Source organism: Notolabrus celidotus, chromosome 21 (genome assembly GCF_009762535.1).
Source record: "Notolabrus celidotus isolate fNotCel1 chromosome 21, fNotCel1.pri, whole genome shotgun sequence".
NCBI lineage: Eukaryota > Metazoa > Chordata > Actinopteri > Labriformes > Labridae > Notolabrus > Notolabrus celidotus.
Window position 1 is genome coordinate 25214243 of NC_048292.1, and position 18723 is coordinate 25232965.

Consider the following 18723-nt stretch of genomic DNA (forward strand, 5'->3'; position numbering starts at 1 on the left):
TTCATCCTTCCCTTGATCCTGACAAGTCTCCCAGTTCCTGTTGCTGAAAAACATCCCTACAGCATGATGCTGCCACCACCATGCTTCACTGTGGGAATGGTATTGTCAAGATGATGAGCCTGGTTTCCTCCAGACGTGACGCTTGGCATTCAAGCCAAAGAGTTCAATCTTGGTTTCATCAGACCAGAGAATGTGGTTTCTCATGGTCTTAGAGTCCTTTAGGTCCCTGTTGGCAAACTTTCATGTGCTTTGTACCGAGGAGTGGCTTCTGTCTGGTCTCTCTATCATAAAGACCTGATCTATGAAGTGCTGCAGAGATGGTTGTCCTTCTGGAAGGTTCTCCCATCTCCACAGAGGAACGCTGGAGCTCTGTCAGAGTGACCGTTGGGTTGTTGGTCACCTCCCTGAGCAAGGCCCTTCTCCCCCAATTGTTCATTTTGGCCAGGCGGCCAGCACTAGGGAGAATCCTGGTGATTTCAACTTATTTCTTTTACGTATGATGGACACCACTGTGCTCTGAGGGACCTTCAATGCAGCAGAAATTTTGTCTGTGCCGTTCCCCAGATCTGTGCCTTGATACAATCCTGTCTCGGAGGTCTACAGACAATTCCTTTGACTTCATGGCTTGGTTTGTGCTCTGACATGCACTGTCAACTGTGAGATCTTATATAGACAGGTGTGTGCCTTTCCAAATCAATTTACAATCCATTGAATTTACCACAGGTGGACTCCAATCAGGTTGTAGAAACATTTCAAGGATGATCAGAGGAAACAGAATGCATCTGAGCTCTATTTTGAGTTTCAAAGCAAAGGGTCTGAATACTTTTGTACATGCAATATTTGAGTGTTTTATTTTTAATCATTTTGCAAAAAAACATTTTTCACTTTGTCATTATGTAGTATTGTGTGTAGAATGTTTAAGGAAAAAATGAATTTAATCCATTTTGGAATAAGGCTGTAACACAACAAAATGTAGAAAAAGTGAAGGGGTCTGAATACTTTCCGTACCCACTGTACGTCAGGTTAGAAGACATAACGCTTCCAGATAAGAACAAGCTTTTACGGTTGAACAACCTCAGCTGAGGAAGTGCTATAATTAGGATCACAAGTGTTTGCTTGAACTAGAGCGCTTCAGTGAGCTACACATTTGTTCCTCTCCAGGGTTTAAAAATCACATTTGATGAACCATGTTGTATCAAAAGTGAACAGAAAGTAGATAAAAGTCAAGTAAAAAGAAGTAGAGGATGTACAAATGAGTGCAAATGACTAAAAAATGCTCTAAAAAATAATGACATGAATTAGAAAATAAGTAAAAGTTGGAAAAGTTAAGGTTAAATTTAGTAAACTAGTTCAGTCACTTCTTAATTAAAAAAAAGACACACTTTAAAGTTGTTGACATTTATGAGCTATCTTAAAGGTGACATATCACGCTTTTTTCATCAATATATATTGGTCTAAGAGGTCCCCAAAACATGTCTTTAAAGTTTATGCTCAAAAAAACACTTTGAAATCAGATTTTGGCATGCCTGAAAAACCCTCTTCTTCAGCAGTCCTCAGAACACTCTGTTTTCTCTCTGACCACGCCCCCTCAGGAAGTGGATGTGCCTCGGCTGTGCAGCACGTTGATCTAATGTTTACATGTTGGCTGAATATACACGGCTGCTCAGAGATCACGTTACTTCAACCCTCTGAATATGATCCAGAATCTGATCCTGAAGGAGAGGCGCCTGCAGCAGGACCTTTCTGAACCATTGGTCACAGATTTAGTGTTTCTTGTTGTTTTATTTATCAGTATGTCGACGTGTGTCTTGGTACACAGCTACGAACATGTAGCTATGTGGCTATGCTAACTAGTGCTAGCACTTATCCATGATAAATAAAAATCATCCACTAGATCTTCAAATCTGCAGACGTGGGGAGTAAAACCGACCTCTACCAGAAAGGCAGCAGGACCTTTCTGAAGGATTGGTCACAGATTCTGTGTTACTTATTGTTTTATTTGTCAGTATGTTGACGTGTGTCTTGGTACACAGCTACAGCTAAAGCTACAGCTACGAACATGTAGCTATGTGGCTATGCTAATTAGCGCTAGCACTTATCCATGACAAATAAAAATCATCCACTAGATCTTCAAATCTGCAGAAGTGTGGAGTAAAACCGACCTCTGCCAGAAAGGCAGCGGGACCTTTCTGAAGGATTGGTCACAGATTCTGTGTTTCTTGTTGTTTTATTTGTCAGTATGTAGACGTGTGTCTTGGTACACAGCTACAGCTACGACATGTAGCTATGCTAACTAGCGCTAGCACTTATCCATGATAAATAAAAATCATCCACTAGATCTTCAAATCTGCAGACGTGGGGAGTAAAACTGACCTTTGTGTTTATTAAGACAGCCTACAACTATCATGCCTCCCTCCTCAGCTCCTTGTTCACACATGTGTGCAGGTAATGAAAAACGGAGAAGTTGAGTTGTATTTTATACAGTCTATGGGCTGAACAAGCTCTGAGCTCTGACTCCGTGACAGACCGGATATTGTTGTGACGTAACAAAAACACGGAATTCTGAAACGGCTCGTTTCACACACATTTACAGAAAGGTGGAGAAATCAGAACAGGGGCAGAGTGGATTTTTTTCATTCTCGGGGGGTTTGTAGACATGCCAGGGAAACATATTTCAGGTAAAGAACCATTAAAAAGTCAATTTTGCATGATATGCCACCTTTAACAAAAATTAAAAGAAATCTCAAAGATGTCGATTTAAAGTTATAAACAACTTCATTTGGCTAACCTCGCCACATGTGTTGAGAGGAGTCTTCATCATGTTGTCAAAAAGAAGTGAGAGAAAAGAGGTTTTCAGAGCTGCAGCGACTTCTCACTTCTCTCCAATGAAGCCACAACATGACTCACAGGCAGCTCCTATGACTATTTAAGGACATTTATTAACCTTAGTTTCATGATTTCATCCATTCTGTCCTCTTCATTTAGGGACGGACTAGATCAGTATAAAGAGAAGCAGCAGATACTATCATTAACAAATAGGCTTATTCTATTCCAGCTGTTGATGTATGCAGATGTTTGTGTCTGATTGTATCCTCACAATAAAAGATAAATGCGATGCACTTGGGGATATTATTTCTTACCCCTGCCACCGTGAGGATGCGGCGGATGTTGTTTGTGATGATCAGCGAGGTTCTGGCACGAGTCACCGCCACATAAAGCAGGTTCCACTCATCATCAGCAGAGTCGTCTGAGCAGAGGAGAGGCATATTGAGTGGTTTTGCTTTTGAGCAGCTTTAAAAAATGAATACTGATCATCTAATATCTCATTGAGCTTTTTCAGTTTGTCTAAGGAGTTGTTGTACATTTCTGAGTAATTCATAAAGAAAATATCTGAAGAGGTAACTGAGCTGATCATTGTACAGTTGAAATAACAACTTTTTAGGTCTCCAGAAAAACTAGAACAGAGTTAGAAACAGATACAGCTCCACCAGTACAGGACAGAGTAACAGTGCGGTCCCACCCAGACACCTCTAGACGCCGGCCCACTTCTGCTGCTTCACATGTCTTGAATTGAGGAGTTTTAGCTGTGCTGCTTTCCATGCAAAAAGCACTCTGGGATATCTGCAGCAGTGATCTGTCTGGCAGCACCACGTTTTTCCACTTTTCTCCTGTATTACTTCCAAGTCATGCATTTGAAAATATCAGTGGTGTATCATTAAGTGAACACACATTGTGAAGTGTTATCTTTATTACTAAGACTCCTCACTTTAAGGCAACAAGTGAAGCAGCTGAAGTGGGGCGGCGGCGTCTTGACTGCGTCTGAAAAATCTGCCGTTGAAGAGAAACACACCGAACGAGAAGTCGTTACAGAAGTGCAGGTTGTGTCTGGAAGAGGGGATTTTGGTAAAGTCATCGGTGACCATCACAGTGTCGAACTCCAGGCCTTTGGCTTTGTGAACTGTTCCCAGTATGAAGTCTGGAACAGAGCAGAAAACACCAGTCAGCATTATTCTAGGAAACAAAGTATGTACTAACTAAAACTAACTTTTAGATTTACCTCTCGTTACCTCTCGTTAGCTCATTTTAACGCTAGGCTGCTAATTGACAACATCATAGAGACAGTAGTGAAACAGTTCTCTTAGTGAGTGAGTTCGTTTACATACAACATGAACTATCAAGCCAAGGTAGGCCAACCATTCCCTCCCCCTGATATCTTTGTTTATTATCTGATGGGTTATTCAAAAAGAAAAACGCATTACTGTTAAACTTCAAATAACAGCTGATCCCAGTGAAAAGCTCTGTTCTTTTCACTCTCAGCCGGGTGCCACTGCACATATTCTGTGTCTGAGTCTAGTTGCTACCGTCTGTCTGTGTCGTAGAGGGGGCGAACAGCTGGATGAGCTGCACCTCAGCTTAATGCACTCAGCTAACAAGAGATCTCTTGTTCCCCTCATTCTGTCTCGGCCTCTCCAGCTGGCTCTGGTTCTGGCTGTCCCTTGCAAATTCTCAAGCCTGGATTATTTTGTTCTACCCACACACACCAACCCACACACACACACGCGCACACGCACACACGCACACACACACACACACACACACACACGCACACACACACAACTGACATCTTAAGTGATTTAAAGCTGCTGTTGGTAGTCACAGAGGAAACATCTGTTCAGAGAGAGGGACTTCAAATGTCAACACTATCCCTCCCAACCAGATTCCCTTTTAGCCCCAACACAGATCGGCGTGTGCAGTCATGAAAGTGCCGGACTCATAACCAATCAGGATGTAGTAGGGGCCGCCCCCTAACAAATCAGGACAGAGGATTGGAGGTTAGCTGTGATTGGTCGGTCATAACGGGAACGAGGGGAATAATAACATTGCTTGATACAATGGCACTGGAAAACACAGAGATTTCACAATAGTCTCAAATTACTCCACTTTCCGATGAGTATTATGACCTTTTCTCCAAACCCAGCAGAAAAAAAGTAACATTTTTTACACCATTCCTACCAACAGCAGCTTTAACTCGTGTTTTTTAAAGTAAATTGTTCATTTTTTTTTGCCAACTGGCGTTTGTCTCCGTGTTTGACAAAATCTATGAGCCGAGTTGTGACACATTTGAACTAGGGATGTAAATTTCACATATGTTCCGAGATCAATCTTTGGAAATGTTAACGATCAAGTATCGATTAATCAACATAAAAGTTTTTCAAAAACAATGCCAAATGCATTTTTTCCCCTGAATCAAATGTTCCTTCCTGACACAATGTATATAACTAACAGTATTGAATATTTACGCATTGTATTGAAGTGTTCAGAACATTAAACACGCTGAATATCAACATGTGGAGCAGGCTCATAATCTCTGCGGACATACATATAAAGTGAAGGCTCAGACTTCAACAAGGGAACTGAACAGAATCATATTTCAGACTCATAGTGTCCAGTTTTCTGTCTACTCGTTCTTATTGAGAAGCATGTGTAGGTGGTCAGGTATCGGCTGGGAGCGCAACCGGGTCATAATCAGTCCGGCGGCGGAGAAAAAAAGCGCTCGTGGAGACCTGTCACTCAGCCGCAGCCCCTAGCTGAGCGTCTCCACTGTGAGCAACACCTTCAGTCAGCTGATTCACATCGAAACATGCTTTAAACTTAAAACACCTCCCTGATAGCTGAACCAAATATGAGACCACACGATGTTTGTTCCACGTGATACAAAATCTAAACAAAAAATGTGTTGGAGTAAGTTCTTAACAATTAATAAATCAATACTCGACTAATTGTTGACATCCATATGTTTAATTGAAGAGTTGAAATCATAAACTGGATGTGGCGTAACTCCTTCCATGGATTGTTTGATATGTTGGACGTGTGTGATCAGGTTGTCCATAACGTCACCCTTTCTCCTTAGAATTGGTAACAGTTATTATGGGGGTTTTGACCAATCAGAATCAAGGATTAAAGCCGCAAGCGGCGATGAACGGGGCCTCGCACACCTGCAGCTGCCGCCTATGTGAGCCACCGCCACATGTAAACCACCGCCTGATATTTGCCACCACATGATGTGAAAGCAAGATCTGAGAGTATATGCTGCCTTAAGTGGTACAAATGTTCCAAGTTTTTGGCAGATTGCCAAGAAAACCTCCATACTTGACAGTGTGCCACGCCCACAATTTTAGTCTGAACGGAATTCCTTTAATAATTTTTAATCGTCAATATGTCTGCTATAGAATGTGCCTTGTTGGGACTGAAATAGAGAAAAACCCTAGGAGGAGCTCTCAAAAGTATGCACCCTTATATGGGCGTCATTCTTCACATTCAAAGCTGTATGTGCATTTGATGCATCGCCTGAACACCTGCCACGCCCACAATTTTAGTCTGAACGGAATTCCTTTAATCATTTTTAATCGTCAATGTGTCTACTATAGGTTGCCCTTGGTTTGGACTGAATCGGAGAAAAGCCCTAGGAGAAGATAGCAAAAGTATGCACTCTTATTTGGGTGCCATTTTGAATTTTCAAAGCTAGGTGACGCTCTTCCTGTTGAGTTTCGCATAAGGGTGCAAGAGGATTTTTTGTGCGTCCTGATGCCATGAATATGCATATTAATTTTTCATGCATGTAGCTCAAAAGAACCTCTATGGGGAGGGTTTTTTCAAAACTCTAGGGGGGCGCTAGTGAGCACATTTTTGAGATTTTTTTTTGCGAAACCCATAAAATGTTGCAATTTTCACCAGAACTGATTCTTGTGCAAAAATATCCCCGCCTTCATGCACATTCAGGGTTCCAAAAATGCAATCTCCTCGGCGGAAGACTAATAAGAAGACTATTCCTTAGGGTTTCAATAGTGCCTTCGAAGCCACTGAGAGTCAGTGCTCGGGCCCTAATTAAAAACAGACAAAGACAGACAGCCTAAGTGAGAAACATGGGTAAAGAAAGCAGACACCACCCTCTGCTGTTTAAAACAGGGTACTGCAGGTCATTTTTCATCTCACTGATTTGGGTTATCCCTCAAGTGCACTGATTTTGAACTGTCTCTGTATCTTACAATCTCATCGTAAGCTTCCTGGCATTTTAACAGTAGCGCTTATAATGTGCTCTGTCCCTGAAAAATAAATGATGATTAAGGCTTGTTAGAATATAGTGTAAACTCTGTTTGTGTGTAAATATATTCACTGACGGAGCTGTCAATCCTTGAAAACAGTTTGAACCCAAAGTCAAGTCAAATAGTTGTTTTTGAAACTTGGCACCCTCTCAGTCACAGAAGCTTCCATCTCTCTCTCTTTCATTTATTACAAAAAAATGTGTTGGAATAAGTCCTTAACAATCAATTAATCGATTAATTGTTGATATCCCTAATTTGAACACAACTTTATACATCGTGTATCTGTCTGTCTGTGCAGTGAAGCACATGTTCTTCAATTTCACTGAAATGCAACACCTCGCATTTACTTATCATCATGGTAGCACAGTGAAAACAGAAGGACCTGAGCAATGTCAGCTGTCAAGTTTGGGGAAGAGGAATTAGGAGGAGTGAAAACCACAGACTTCTCTGTTTATCTAACAAAACGAGAGGGAACAAAAAGCTCAAGTTCAACTTCTGTAAAAGATAGTCATCAGAACGCCTCTGCAGTGGGAGGAGTGTCTGATGACAGGTCGTAATGTAATATGTGTGAGGGAACCCACAGCATGCACGTGCTGCTTACTGCTGTTTTTATAGATGGAAATAAAAAGGTTTTATCTAGAATTAACAGCACAACACATGCTTTATGACAACCAATACAGAGTTCACTGAAATGCTCAGACAGCTCAGTACTTTATACGTTGTGGGGTTTATTTTTTATGTTTTTTAAGACACATTTTCAGGTACTATCAAAAATGCAGGACTGATTTTGTTCTCACCTGCAATGTTAAAGTCTTCTTCGTAGCATTGTTCCAGGCGATTAACCAGCTCAGGAATACGATCTTTGTATTTTTCAACTATGCTGAGTTTGGAGTCCAGCTCCCTGTCCTCCGTCTGCACCACATACATCTTCAGGGCCCAGAAGCCATTTGTGTTTTTCTTGGAAAAGGCGCGAATGAGAGGATCCCTGATGACTGAGGACAGAGGAGAGTTAACATCTCAGAGAAAATAATCCCCGAAATGAACTAATCAATATAACTGCAGGGTGAATGTTTGTGTATTTGCATGACTCTTACATCTCTGCCGTTGTCCTGGCCTTCGGGCGGCCTCTCCGGCCCCTTCAGTCAGCTGCCAGATGTCAAGGATCCTGTTCAGGCCGATACTTTGAACGCCCTGGAGGAGGAGATAGATCTATAAGTGCTTGGGGTACAGGATGTTGTTGAATGCTGTTCTTCTGAGTTTGGCCAAAACAAAATATTGTTAACACAAATTTGGACCACTTTTATGTAAACATTTACAAACACTGAATGTTTCTCTCAAGCTTTCTTCATCAGGGTTGGAGTTTCTCTGAATTAGCTAAAATGTGTTGTAGAGCTGACCTGGCTGTAAAGGCAGATAGACTAGCTTCTGTGCCAGCTCTCCGGCCAGTTTCTTAACAAAGGAGTCAAGCAGTGGGTAGGTATAACTACTTACTATTAACAAGTAGTTCAAACAACCATACTAAAAATAAATTATCCCTTTAAGCAAGACATGAATATGCATATCAAAGTAATCTTGATTACTTTAAATGGCTAGTTCCTCCAGACTGTCTGTGTGGAGTCTACAAACACACACTCACTCCTACAAAGTGGAGCTTGCACTGCGGGTTTGCATCAGTGAGCCGCACTGCTTCGTTGAACACACTGAGGTTGCACCTCGACAGGATGGCCGTCTTCCCTGGACAATGACTGACACCCTGTCTTATAGCTGCTGCAGCCTGTTCTGAAGTGTCGTCACACACGCCGCCTGCAAAATGCACAATAACAACATCTTCATGTTAAACCAAAATCACGTAACAAAACCTTTGATGTTTTCCTTTAGGAGACAACATACTCAGAGGACACATTTTGTCTACCTTTCTGTTTTCCTCCCACGAGAATCTTCTGCACCCCTTTGCAAACTTTGAGGATGGTGGCACCCACGTAGGCGATCTCAGAGCCGAACCTAAAGCTCTGGACAAACACATCAATCATTTGAAATGTATACAAATTAACAGGGTGCTGGTGGCCTAACGGTCTAAGTGCCCCACATACATAGGCTATAGTCCTCGTTGCAGAGGTCGCCGGTTTGATTCCCAGCCGGTCAACCATTCGCTGCATGTCTTGCCCCACTCTCTACCCCCAACATTTCCTTCCTATCTTCAGCTCTCCTATCAATAAAGGCAAAAATGGCCCAAAATATAACTTTGGGGCGCGACTTAGCCTAATGGTTAAGTTGCGCGCCCATGTAGCGGGTGGTCTGGGCTCGAATCCAGCCTGCGGCCTCCTTCCCACATTTCATTCCCCCACTCTCTCCCAGTTTCCTACACTATCCACTGTCCTCTCCTCTATAAAATAAAGATGTAACAGCCCCAAAAATATAACTTAAAACATTTTTTAAAATAAAATTGGGGCGCTGTTGGCCTAACGCAGTTGTTCCCAAAGTGTGGGTCAGGACCCCCTGGCTGGGTCACAAGACACAAATGGGGGGTCGTGAAATGTCTCCCAGAATGTTTTTTTATTTTATGTTATCTAAAAACAGTACAGTTTACCAATTAAAGTTTAAAAAAAGGACAAAAAGTAGTAGCTAAGCTTGAAATAAAACCTTGAAAGTTGATGTAATGAGTTATCTGCCTTTCTTTTTAGCAGTAGGTTAATTCATAACAGCACAGGAAACAGACACATGCTCATATTGGTAGAGTCATTTTCTGCAGACCAGCTAAATGAAGCCACATTAAATCACTGTGAGGGACAGTGGGGGTCGCAAGACTTTGGCACCAACATTTTGGGGGTCTTGGGCTGAAAAGTTTGGGAACCCCTGGCCTAGCGGTCTAAGTGCCCCACGTATAGAGGCTGCTGGCTTGACTCCCGGCCGGTCGACCATTCACTGCATGTCTTCCCCTGCTCTCTACTCCCCACATTTCCTGTCTCTCTTCAGCTGCCCTGTCTATAAAAGGCAAAAAATCCCGCCAAAAATAACTTTAAAAATAAACACATACTTAAACATGTTAACTTTCAGTACACATAGCGTGCTGAAATGCGTCCCCCTCCCCACACACACACGCTGCTCACATATTTCACATATTTTCTCAACCTTCTTTGGGTCGTGTAAACAACAGAGAATCTTGTTACACTGCACTGATTTTAACCAGAAGACATTTTTTCAATAACAGATGTTTGTTTGTTTTTCCTCAATGAAATTGGAGACACTGAATATGCTGCTCTTTGATTTTAAAAACTGTCTCTTACAAATAGGTCTTGATTATTGTAGTGATCTGAGATTCTATCCATTAATTGAGTAATTGAATAAGTAAACTGTGCTCAGCCTTTTTTTTCTTTAAATGTATTTTTGCCTTTACTGTTTTAAGAATGCACATTTCCCTGTTGTGGGAATATAAAGGATTATCTTATCCTGTCTTATGAACGTACAGTATTTATTTAGTTCTAGTAATAAGACTGGCTAATGCACATTTCTTTCTCATGCCAAAGAGACGCCTACAGCTGCTCACCCTAATCACTGCTATCAAATGAAAAAAACTTGCTGTATTAGATTGGTGCTTAATAGCCTCCACATGTTTGTGTGTGTGTGTGTGTGTGTGAACTGTGTGAGAGACAGAGTTTACATTGGCCGGTATCTACTGTCTAAAAAGTTGTCCATATATGAGACTTGTTTCCCTCCCCTTGAAATACAGTACATGTGAGTCAGTGGGATCTCCTTGTTTTCCTGGTCTGTAATTGAACATGCCATTATACGCTCGTAACAGCGCAGAGAAGCAGCTGACTTTTATACTTCCACCTAAACACCACAAGACATATTTACTATGTGAAATAGTGGCACCGTGAAATTGGTGGGACATGATACTGTCCAGCTGTCAAGTTTGCGCAACAAAGACAGCAGAAAATGCTTCTTCATTGATTTTAAAAGAATGAAAGGAAACAGACAAACTTCAGCTTCTGTCTGAAGGAAAGTAGAATGTTTTTTTTGTTGTTGTTTTTTTGCGTTACAAGAAAGAAAAAACACTTTTTCATGTTTTTACCAAGCAGCAACGTAGAGCATCGTAGTGTTACTCAATTGAAATATTGATACTTAGCATCAGTGATGCTGCTGGCTCCCACTGTTGTTCAGTTGTGTGAATGTGAATGAGATGAGCTAACACCGATGGTCCCTTACTATATAGCAGCCTCTACCATCAGTGAGTGGATCTGGTGTGAATGGGTGAATGTGACGAGTAGTGTAAAAATGCTTTGAGTGGTCAGAAAGACTAGAAAAGCTCTATATGAGAACAAGTCCATTTATCATTTATCATAACTGTCTCACATGAATCAGGTCGTCAATACCTAGCGGCAACCTCTGGTCTCAAAATATGAAGCCCATGCGGAAGTGCCAAAACAGCAGTTCATCGAGGATCCGCTTGAGGCTGGCTCCGGAAGTACCGGAAACCACCAATTCAAAAAGACGATCTTTACAGCAGAAATAAACATGTTTACAGTCTGGTTCAAAAGACGACTGTAGTTTGGATAGCTAATTTCAGCTCACACTGTACGGGGGGTTGAATTTTTTCATGACGGCATAACTTCAAAGATATTGAGATTACGAGTCTTCCAATGAGAGGCACAGCTGACTTGATTGACAGGCGGGAACACTATAGCTGTCGGCTAGGAGGCTCAAAGCCCGCCTCTTTACGTCACAATCGCTCAACAGAAGCAATATGTCTCCCGCCGACGATTGGCCTCAAAACAGCGCTTCAGAAACAGATGGGTGATGTCACAGATATTACGTCCATATTTATACAGTCTATGGCTTTACGCTTCGGAAGCAAAATTTTCCCTTTTTCATGTTTTTCAGCTGTGGATGAAAAATGTTGGGCATTACCGTCTCCTAAAAGTTGATCAAGATGAAGTATTGAGAGTTTTACACCACACTGAGAAACAGGAAGGAATATGCTGCCTGGGCTGCCTTTAAAGTTGGGAATGATCCTTTAGAACTTTTTTTTTATTTATTTATTTTTTTTATTTGATAGGATAGTGAAGAGAGACAGGGAAATGTGGGGAGCAGAGAGCGGGGGAAGACATGCAGGAAATGGTCGACCAGCCGGGAATCGAACCGACAACCCCTGCGACGAGGACTATAGCCTCTATATGTGCGGCGCTTAGACCGCTAGGCCACCAGCACCCCGGGAATGATCCTTTAAACAACAATAAAAACAAAAGTCTATTCTCTGTCACTTCAGGTATTATACGGTAGGACATTTGCTTGATCACGACCGTTGAAGCATACAGAGAATTGTTTAGACAGCTTCACAGCTCTGCATGTCTGAACCTGCCGTCTCACAGAGCATGATCACACTAATACATGTGCAAAAATTTACTCCTCTCTACTTGATACCTGTGTCAGGTAGTAGATGTGCGTGTGGTCGACAACTTGCAGGGCATTGACGGCTCCTTTAAAGGTGTATATCTGCTGGTGAGGATCTCCGACCAGGATTTTCCCACAGCGCTGAGACAGGAGCACGTCCATGATAGCTGCGAGGTGTACAAGACATGAACATCACATTTCAGCACCACAAAGAATCATTGCTTTCCTTAATCTTAATAACTGTCACAATTATAACTGTCATTATTACCTGGAGTGCAGTCCTGGGCCTCATCAATGAAGATGACGTCATATTGGTTAGACAGCTGTGGTTTGGGGTCTCTGAGCTGCCATAACTTCAGGTAACCTGAGAATGAAAAGGGTTTATTCATAGCCTGTACAGAATTTCAGCTAATATTTCCACCTTGTTACATGTGTTTATTTCATTAACAGTTAGCATACCATCGTGGGTCATGTAGTAGGCATCTTTTCCCTTCTCATTTGGATCCTTCATTTTGCTCCAGATCATACGTGCATCTTCCACAAAAAACTAAGATTTCACAAAAACACACAAATTGAATGTAATTTCATGGTGCTCGTGTAGATTGTATCTTACAGTATAACATGGCAGCAGTCTATTGTACACATTAATGTGTTCATACCGGTATTTCTGCTGGGTTTACATCCGTCCTGACGCCCTTCTTGTTCATGAAGAAGAGGGGGACATGGCTAGAATCGATCTTCGCATCTGCTGAAGCCATGAAGGTGTTCAGAGTCGTGGCCACCACTTTGGCTTTGGTGAAGCCACCGCGGCCTTCAGGCAGAGCAGAGCTGAGGGCGAACGGGTTCAGGTTAAAGGTCAGCTTCTTACGGACGTGGTAACTGTGGACGGGAAGATCACAGGAGTGCAATTAGTCGTGTGGCTTTAAAAACAGAAAACACATGATGTAGCTCTAGAAATGTATGTGTTGGTGCAAATTAGAAAGTGAGAAAAGACGTTATTCTGTAGCTGAACTTCTTCCTCACACTGGGTGTTATCTGGGATATACAGTATCTCACAAAAGTGAGTACACCCCTCACATTTCTGCAAATATTCAATTATATTTTTTCATGGGACAACACTGAAGAAATGACACTTTGATACAATGTAAAGTAGTCAGTGTACAGCTTGTATAACAGTGTAAATTTACTGTCCCCTCAAAATAACTCAACACACAGCCATTAATGTCTAAACCACCGGCAACAAAAGTGAGTACACCCCTGAGTGAAAATGTCCAAATTGGGCCCAAAGTATTAATGTTTTGTGTGGCCACCATTATTTTCCAGCACTGCCTTAACCCTCTTGGGCATGGAGTTCACCAGAGCTTCACAGGTTGCCACTGGAATCCTCTTCCACTCATCCATGACAACATTACGGAGGTGGTGGATGTTAGAGACCTTGTGCTCCTCCGCCTTCCGTTTGAGGATGCCCCACAGATACTCAATGGGGTTTAGGTCTGGGGACATGCTTGGCCACTCCATCACCTTCACCCTCAGCTTCTTTAGCAAGGCAGTGGTCCTCTTGGAGGTGTGTTTGTGGTCATTATCATGTTGGAGTACTGCCCTGCGGCCCAGTTTCTGAAGGGAGGGGATCATGCTCTGATTCAGTATGTCACAGTACATGTTGGCATTCATGGTTCCCTCAATGAACTGTAGCTCCCCAGTGCCGGCAGCACTCATGCAGACCCAGACCATGACACTCCCACCACCATGCTTGACTGTAGGCAAGACACACTTGTCTTTGTGCTCCTCACCTGGTTGCCCCAACACAAGCTTGACATCATCTTAACCAAATAAGTTTATCTTGGTCTCATCAGACCACAAGACATGGTTCAAGTAATCCATGTCCTTAGTCTGCTGTCTTTAGCAAACTGTTTGCGGACTTTCTTGTGCATCATCTTTAGAAGAAATGTGAGGGGTGTAATCACTTTTGTGAGATACTGCATCACAGAGAACAACTAGCACTTCCTTCTGAGGATGTTATTTTTGGAAACTCTTTATCTCAGGGATCATTATATATTCACATCAATTCAGCACATAGCAGATGGAGTGGGACAGGATGTCAGGCACCAAAACAAAATAAAAACCTGGTTAATTTTCAGAATAAAACACTCTGTGTTATTGTTAGATTGTTTTTAACTTAACTATGACAAAAACATGTCATTTAGAGCTGAGGCAGGCCTGGAGTCATCAAGTCAGAGGTTTTCAGAGGCTGATAAAGACAACATGGATGAGGAGAGGAGGAGGAGGAGAATCCTGGATTCAGTGATTGCCGTGGGAAAACCTCGGTCACATGACTCCAGCTGTCCGGCGGTCCTGCTCCGTGCTGCGTTGCGGAGACCCAACCGGTGGGTGTTGACGGACGAGAGCACGGAGCCAGACCGCAGTGGATCGGAGACGGACCGGACACAGATCTTGTGGAAGTCCCATGTAAGGCTGAGCCAAGACACCCTGCAGAGAAAGCTCATTTCAGCCGCTTGTATTGGCGATCTTGTTCTTTCGGTCACTATCCACGGCTCGTGACAATAGGTGAGGGTTAGAACATAGATTGACTGGTAAATCAAGAGAGCTACATTATTCTTGAAATGCAAAAGTCTATCTTCCTCCAGACAAATTTGAAAAGGTCATACACATGTGGGCTGCACGGTGGTGCAGTGGGTAGCGCTGTTGCCTCACAGTTAGAACATTCCTGGTTCGAGTCCCCGATCAAGTAGGTGCCTTTCTGTGTGGAGTTTGCATGTTCTCCCTGTGCATGTGTGGGGTTCCCTCCGGGTACTCCAGCTTCCTCCCACAGTCCAAAAACACGCTCACCAGGTTCATTGATCACTCTGGATTGCCCGTAGGTGTGAGTGTGTGTGTGAATGGTTGTCTGTCTCTCTGTGTTAGCCCTGTGATAGGTTGGCGACCTGTCCAGGGCTTCCGCCCGAAGTCAGCTGATATTGGCTCCAGCCCCCCGTGACCCCGAACGGGATAAGCGGTCAAGATAATGAATGGATGGATCATACAAATTACTCATTGTATTTTGGTGTCCATCTGTCATCCCTGCGTCACTTACAGCTGGCTCAAAATAAAGCCGTGTCTCTCCTCTCTCATCATGGGCAACGTGAGATCTCTGGCTAATAAGATGGATGAGCTAACAGGACTAGCCAGGACTCAGACGGAGTTTCAGGAATGTAGCATGTTGTGCTTCACGGAAACGTGGCTGCATCAGTTTATTCCCGACCACAACGTCTCCATTGACGGCTTCCAGACTGTCCGGGCAGCACTGAGAGCGCTGTGGGCCTCCGACCATATTATCTGCACAGGGAGATCTCACATGTCATACTGGTAGCTGTTTACATCCCCCCTCTGCCAACCCCACTACGGCGTCCAACGTTCTCAATGCTGCCACAGCCAGACTCCAGCCAGACCACCAGAGTGCCCTGTTCCTGATCTCTGTGGACTTCCACCATGGGTTTATTTTCTACAGAGCTTATTACTGTATTTGTATGACTTATTGTGTATAGAGCAACTGTAATGACTGAATCCCCCCCCCATGTGATAAATAAAGTATTTCTGATTCTGATTCTGATTCTTATCTTTGGGATTCTAAGTGTGAGAAATAAAGCCGTTTGATTTAGCACACAAAAACGCTGGAAGGGGTTTCCTGAAGCAAGAGACTTGAATGCTCTTGATGCCTTCCTCTCTTCAACACATACATGTGTCAACAGATCCTCGCTCAACTGGAGGATGAAGTAGAACTTATAAATGCTTCGCTGACAGGACGTCTGTCAGCAGCACAATTATCTGGATTATTTCAGTCAGAATGTAAGAAGTACTGAACAACAAGTGGGCTATGTTTGGATTTTAAAACAGTTTTGTATCCATGTAATCAAGTAGCAAAATATTCCAATCCTGTGCCACCTCTTTTTATCTACACCACATATTCATCAACACAGGTCAGATCTTTGATTGCTGTTTAGTGCGTCAGAGAGCCGCTGTAAGTTCCTCACCTCCTTCCAACGTCCCCAAAGGCCAACGAGTGGACAGTCTTAGAGTCCACGTTGTTTGGAAAGCGGCGCTGAGCCTCAGTGGCCACCGACTTGTTGAAGGCCACATACAGGAAGCGAAGATGCGGACGCTGCTCGGCATATTTCACCAGTGTGGTCGTCTTCCCTGTACCTGTGACAGACAGACAGAGCTTTCAGCATTGACACTATTACCTCTGATGTGCATGGCTGGGATGTACCTGAAACACTGCTTTTCAACACCCAACTTTCAAAATGTACTTTTCAAGCTTTTACATGTGATTTACAGTTAATCCAAAATGTCTTTGTGTTTTTTTCTACAGACTTGGACAAAGATGGTTCTATGAAGGATAGCAGTAGAAACAGAGTTCTGTGACTGATGTTAAAACAGTAATTCTGCTATTTACATTTGTATTTAAAGGGGACATATCACGCTTTTTTCATCAATATATATTGGTCTAAGAGGTCCACAAAACATGTCTTTAAAGTTTATGCTCAAAAAAACACTTTGAAATCAGATTTTGGCATGCCTGAAAAGTCCTCTTCTTCATTCCTCATCAGAACACTCTGTTTTCCCTCTGACCACGCCCCCTCCGGAAGTGGATGTGCCTCGGCTCTCCAGCACGTTGATCTAATGTTTACATGTTGGCTGAATATACACGGCTGCTCAGAGATCGCGTTACTTCAACCCTCTGAATCTGATCCAGAATCTGATCCTGACGGAGAGGCGCCTGTAGCAGGACCTTTCTGAACGATTGGTCACAGATTTAGTGTTTCTTGTTGTTTTATTTATCAGTATGTAGACGTGTGTCTTGCTACACAGCTACGAACATGTAGCTATGTGGCTATGCTAACTAGCGCTAGCACTTATCCATCATAAATAAAAATCATTCACTAGATCTTCAAATCTGCAGACGTGGGGAGTAAACCCGACCTCTACCAGAAAGGCAGCAGGACCTTTTATGAAGGACTGGTCACAGATTCTGTGTTTCTTGTCGTTTTATTTGTCAGTATGTCGACGTGTGTCTTGGTACACAGCTACAGCTACAGCTACGAACATATAGCTATGTGGCTATGCTAATTAGCGCTAGCACTTATCCATGACAAATAAAAATCATCCACTAGATCTTCAAATCTGCAGACGTGGGGAGTAAAACCGACCTTTGTGTTTATTAAGACAGCCTACAACTAGCATGCCTCCCTCCTAAGCTCCTTGTTAGCACACATTTGTGCAGGTAATGAAAAACGGGGGAGGGATTCAGTATTATTTTATACAGTCTATGGGCTGAACAAACTCTGAGCTCTGACTCCGTGACAGACCGGATATTGTTGTTACGTAACAAAAACACGGAAGTCTGAAACGGCTCGTTTCACACACATTTACAGAAAGGTGGAGGAATCAGAACAGGGGCAGAAGGAATTTTTTTCATTCTCGGGGGGTTTGTAGACATGCCAGGGAAACATATTTCAGGTAAAGAACCATTAAAAAGTAAATTTTGCATGATATGTCACCTTTAAGGCTCTTAAATGAATAATGTACATTTCAGACTTGATTGAAACAAAGAAAATGTTTCCCTCTGTATCTTCACTCTCATTCTGGGTTGCATTCAAATAAACCTGTCGCTGCCTGAGCCCTTAAATCCCTGAAAAATTTGATCTTGTGTTAAGAATTGTGTATTGGAAGAAGCAGCGCCCCCTGGTGGTGAGTCACACACCTGACATTTAAAGCATAGTTCAAACCTCATTGATATAGGCAGCCTTTTGGTTTCAAAATCCTCACACAGGGAATGCAGAAGTGCCTGAAACCTGCATTTAATCTAAAAGCCTGCAGAGAGGAAACTCCACTGGTTATGAAAGAAAGACTGAAACAGAAACTGAATCTGAATCTTCTTCTGACTTGATTATTTTAATATGACAGAAATGTGTTTGTTAAAATGTGATCACTAGGATCCGAATAAAACAAGAAGGTGGCAGCCAAAATGTCAAACTGAGGGCTTGTTCCAAATGTGATATTTTGGGTATATTTACTGTCTATTGAAAAAATGATACTTCTGTTACACACATCCAGCCTGCAAGTAATTTAGGGGTAAAGGTTAAAATTAGAGATAGACCGAAATGAGAATTATTGGCCGAAACCAAAAACCGAAATTGAGGAAACCAAGGCTGAAAACTGAAACACTGAAATA

The 18723-nt window shown here is 42.6% G+C and overlaps 1 protein-coding gene across 1 annotated transcript in view; it reads right to left on the reverse strand.

The window, feature by feature from the left end:
* The window catches only part of fbxo18 (F-box DNA helicase 1), a 31063-nt gene that overhangs the window by 2577 nt on the left and 9763 nt on the right, over nt 1-18723 (reverse strand). The window contains exons 9-19 of the mRNA XM_034673461.1: nt 16523-16691; nt 13154-13373; nt 12954-13041; nt 12763-12858; nt 12525-12661; nt 9016-9112; nt 8740-8906; nt 8198-8294; nt 7901-8095; nt 3851-3976; nt 3141-3247 (exon numbers count right to left, since the gene is read on the reverse strand). Of these exons, the coding sequence (XP_034529352.1) occupies nt 3141-3247; nt 3851-3976; nt 7901-8095; nt 8198-8294; nt 8740-8906; nt 9016-9112; nt 12525-12661; nt 12763-12858; nt 12954-13041; nt 13154-13373; nt 16523-16691 (1499 nt within the window). The remainder of the gene's footprint in view (nt 1-3140; nt 3248-3850; nt 3977-7900; nt 8096-8197; nt 8295-8739; nt 8907-9015; nt 9113-12524; nt 12662-12762; nt 12859-12953; nt 13042-13153; nt 13374-16522; nt 16692-18723) is intronic.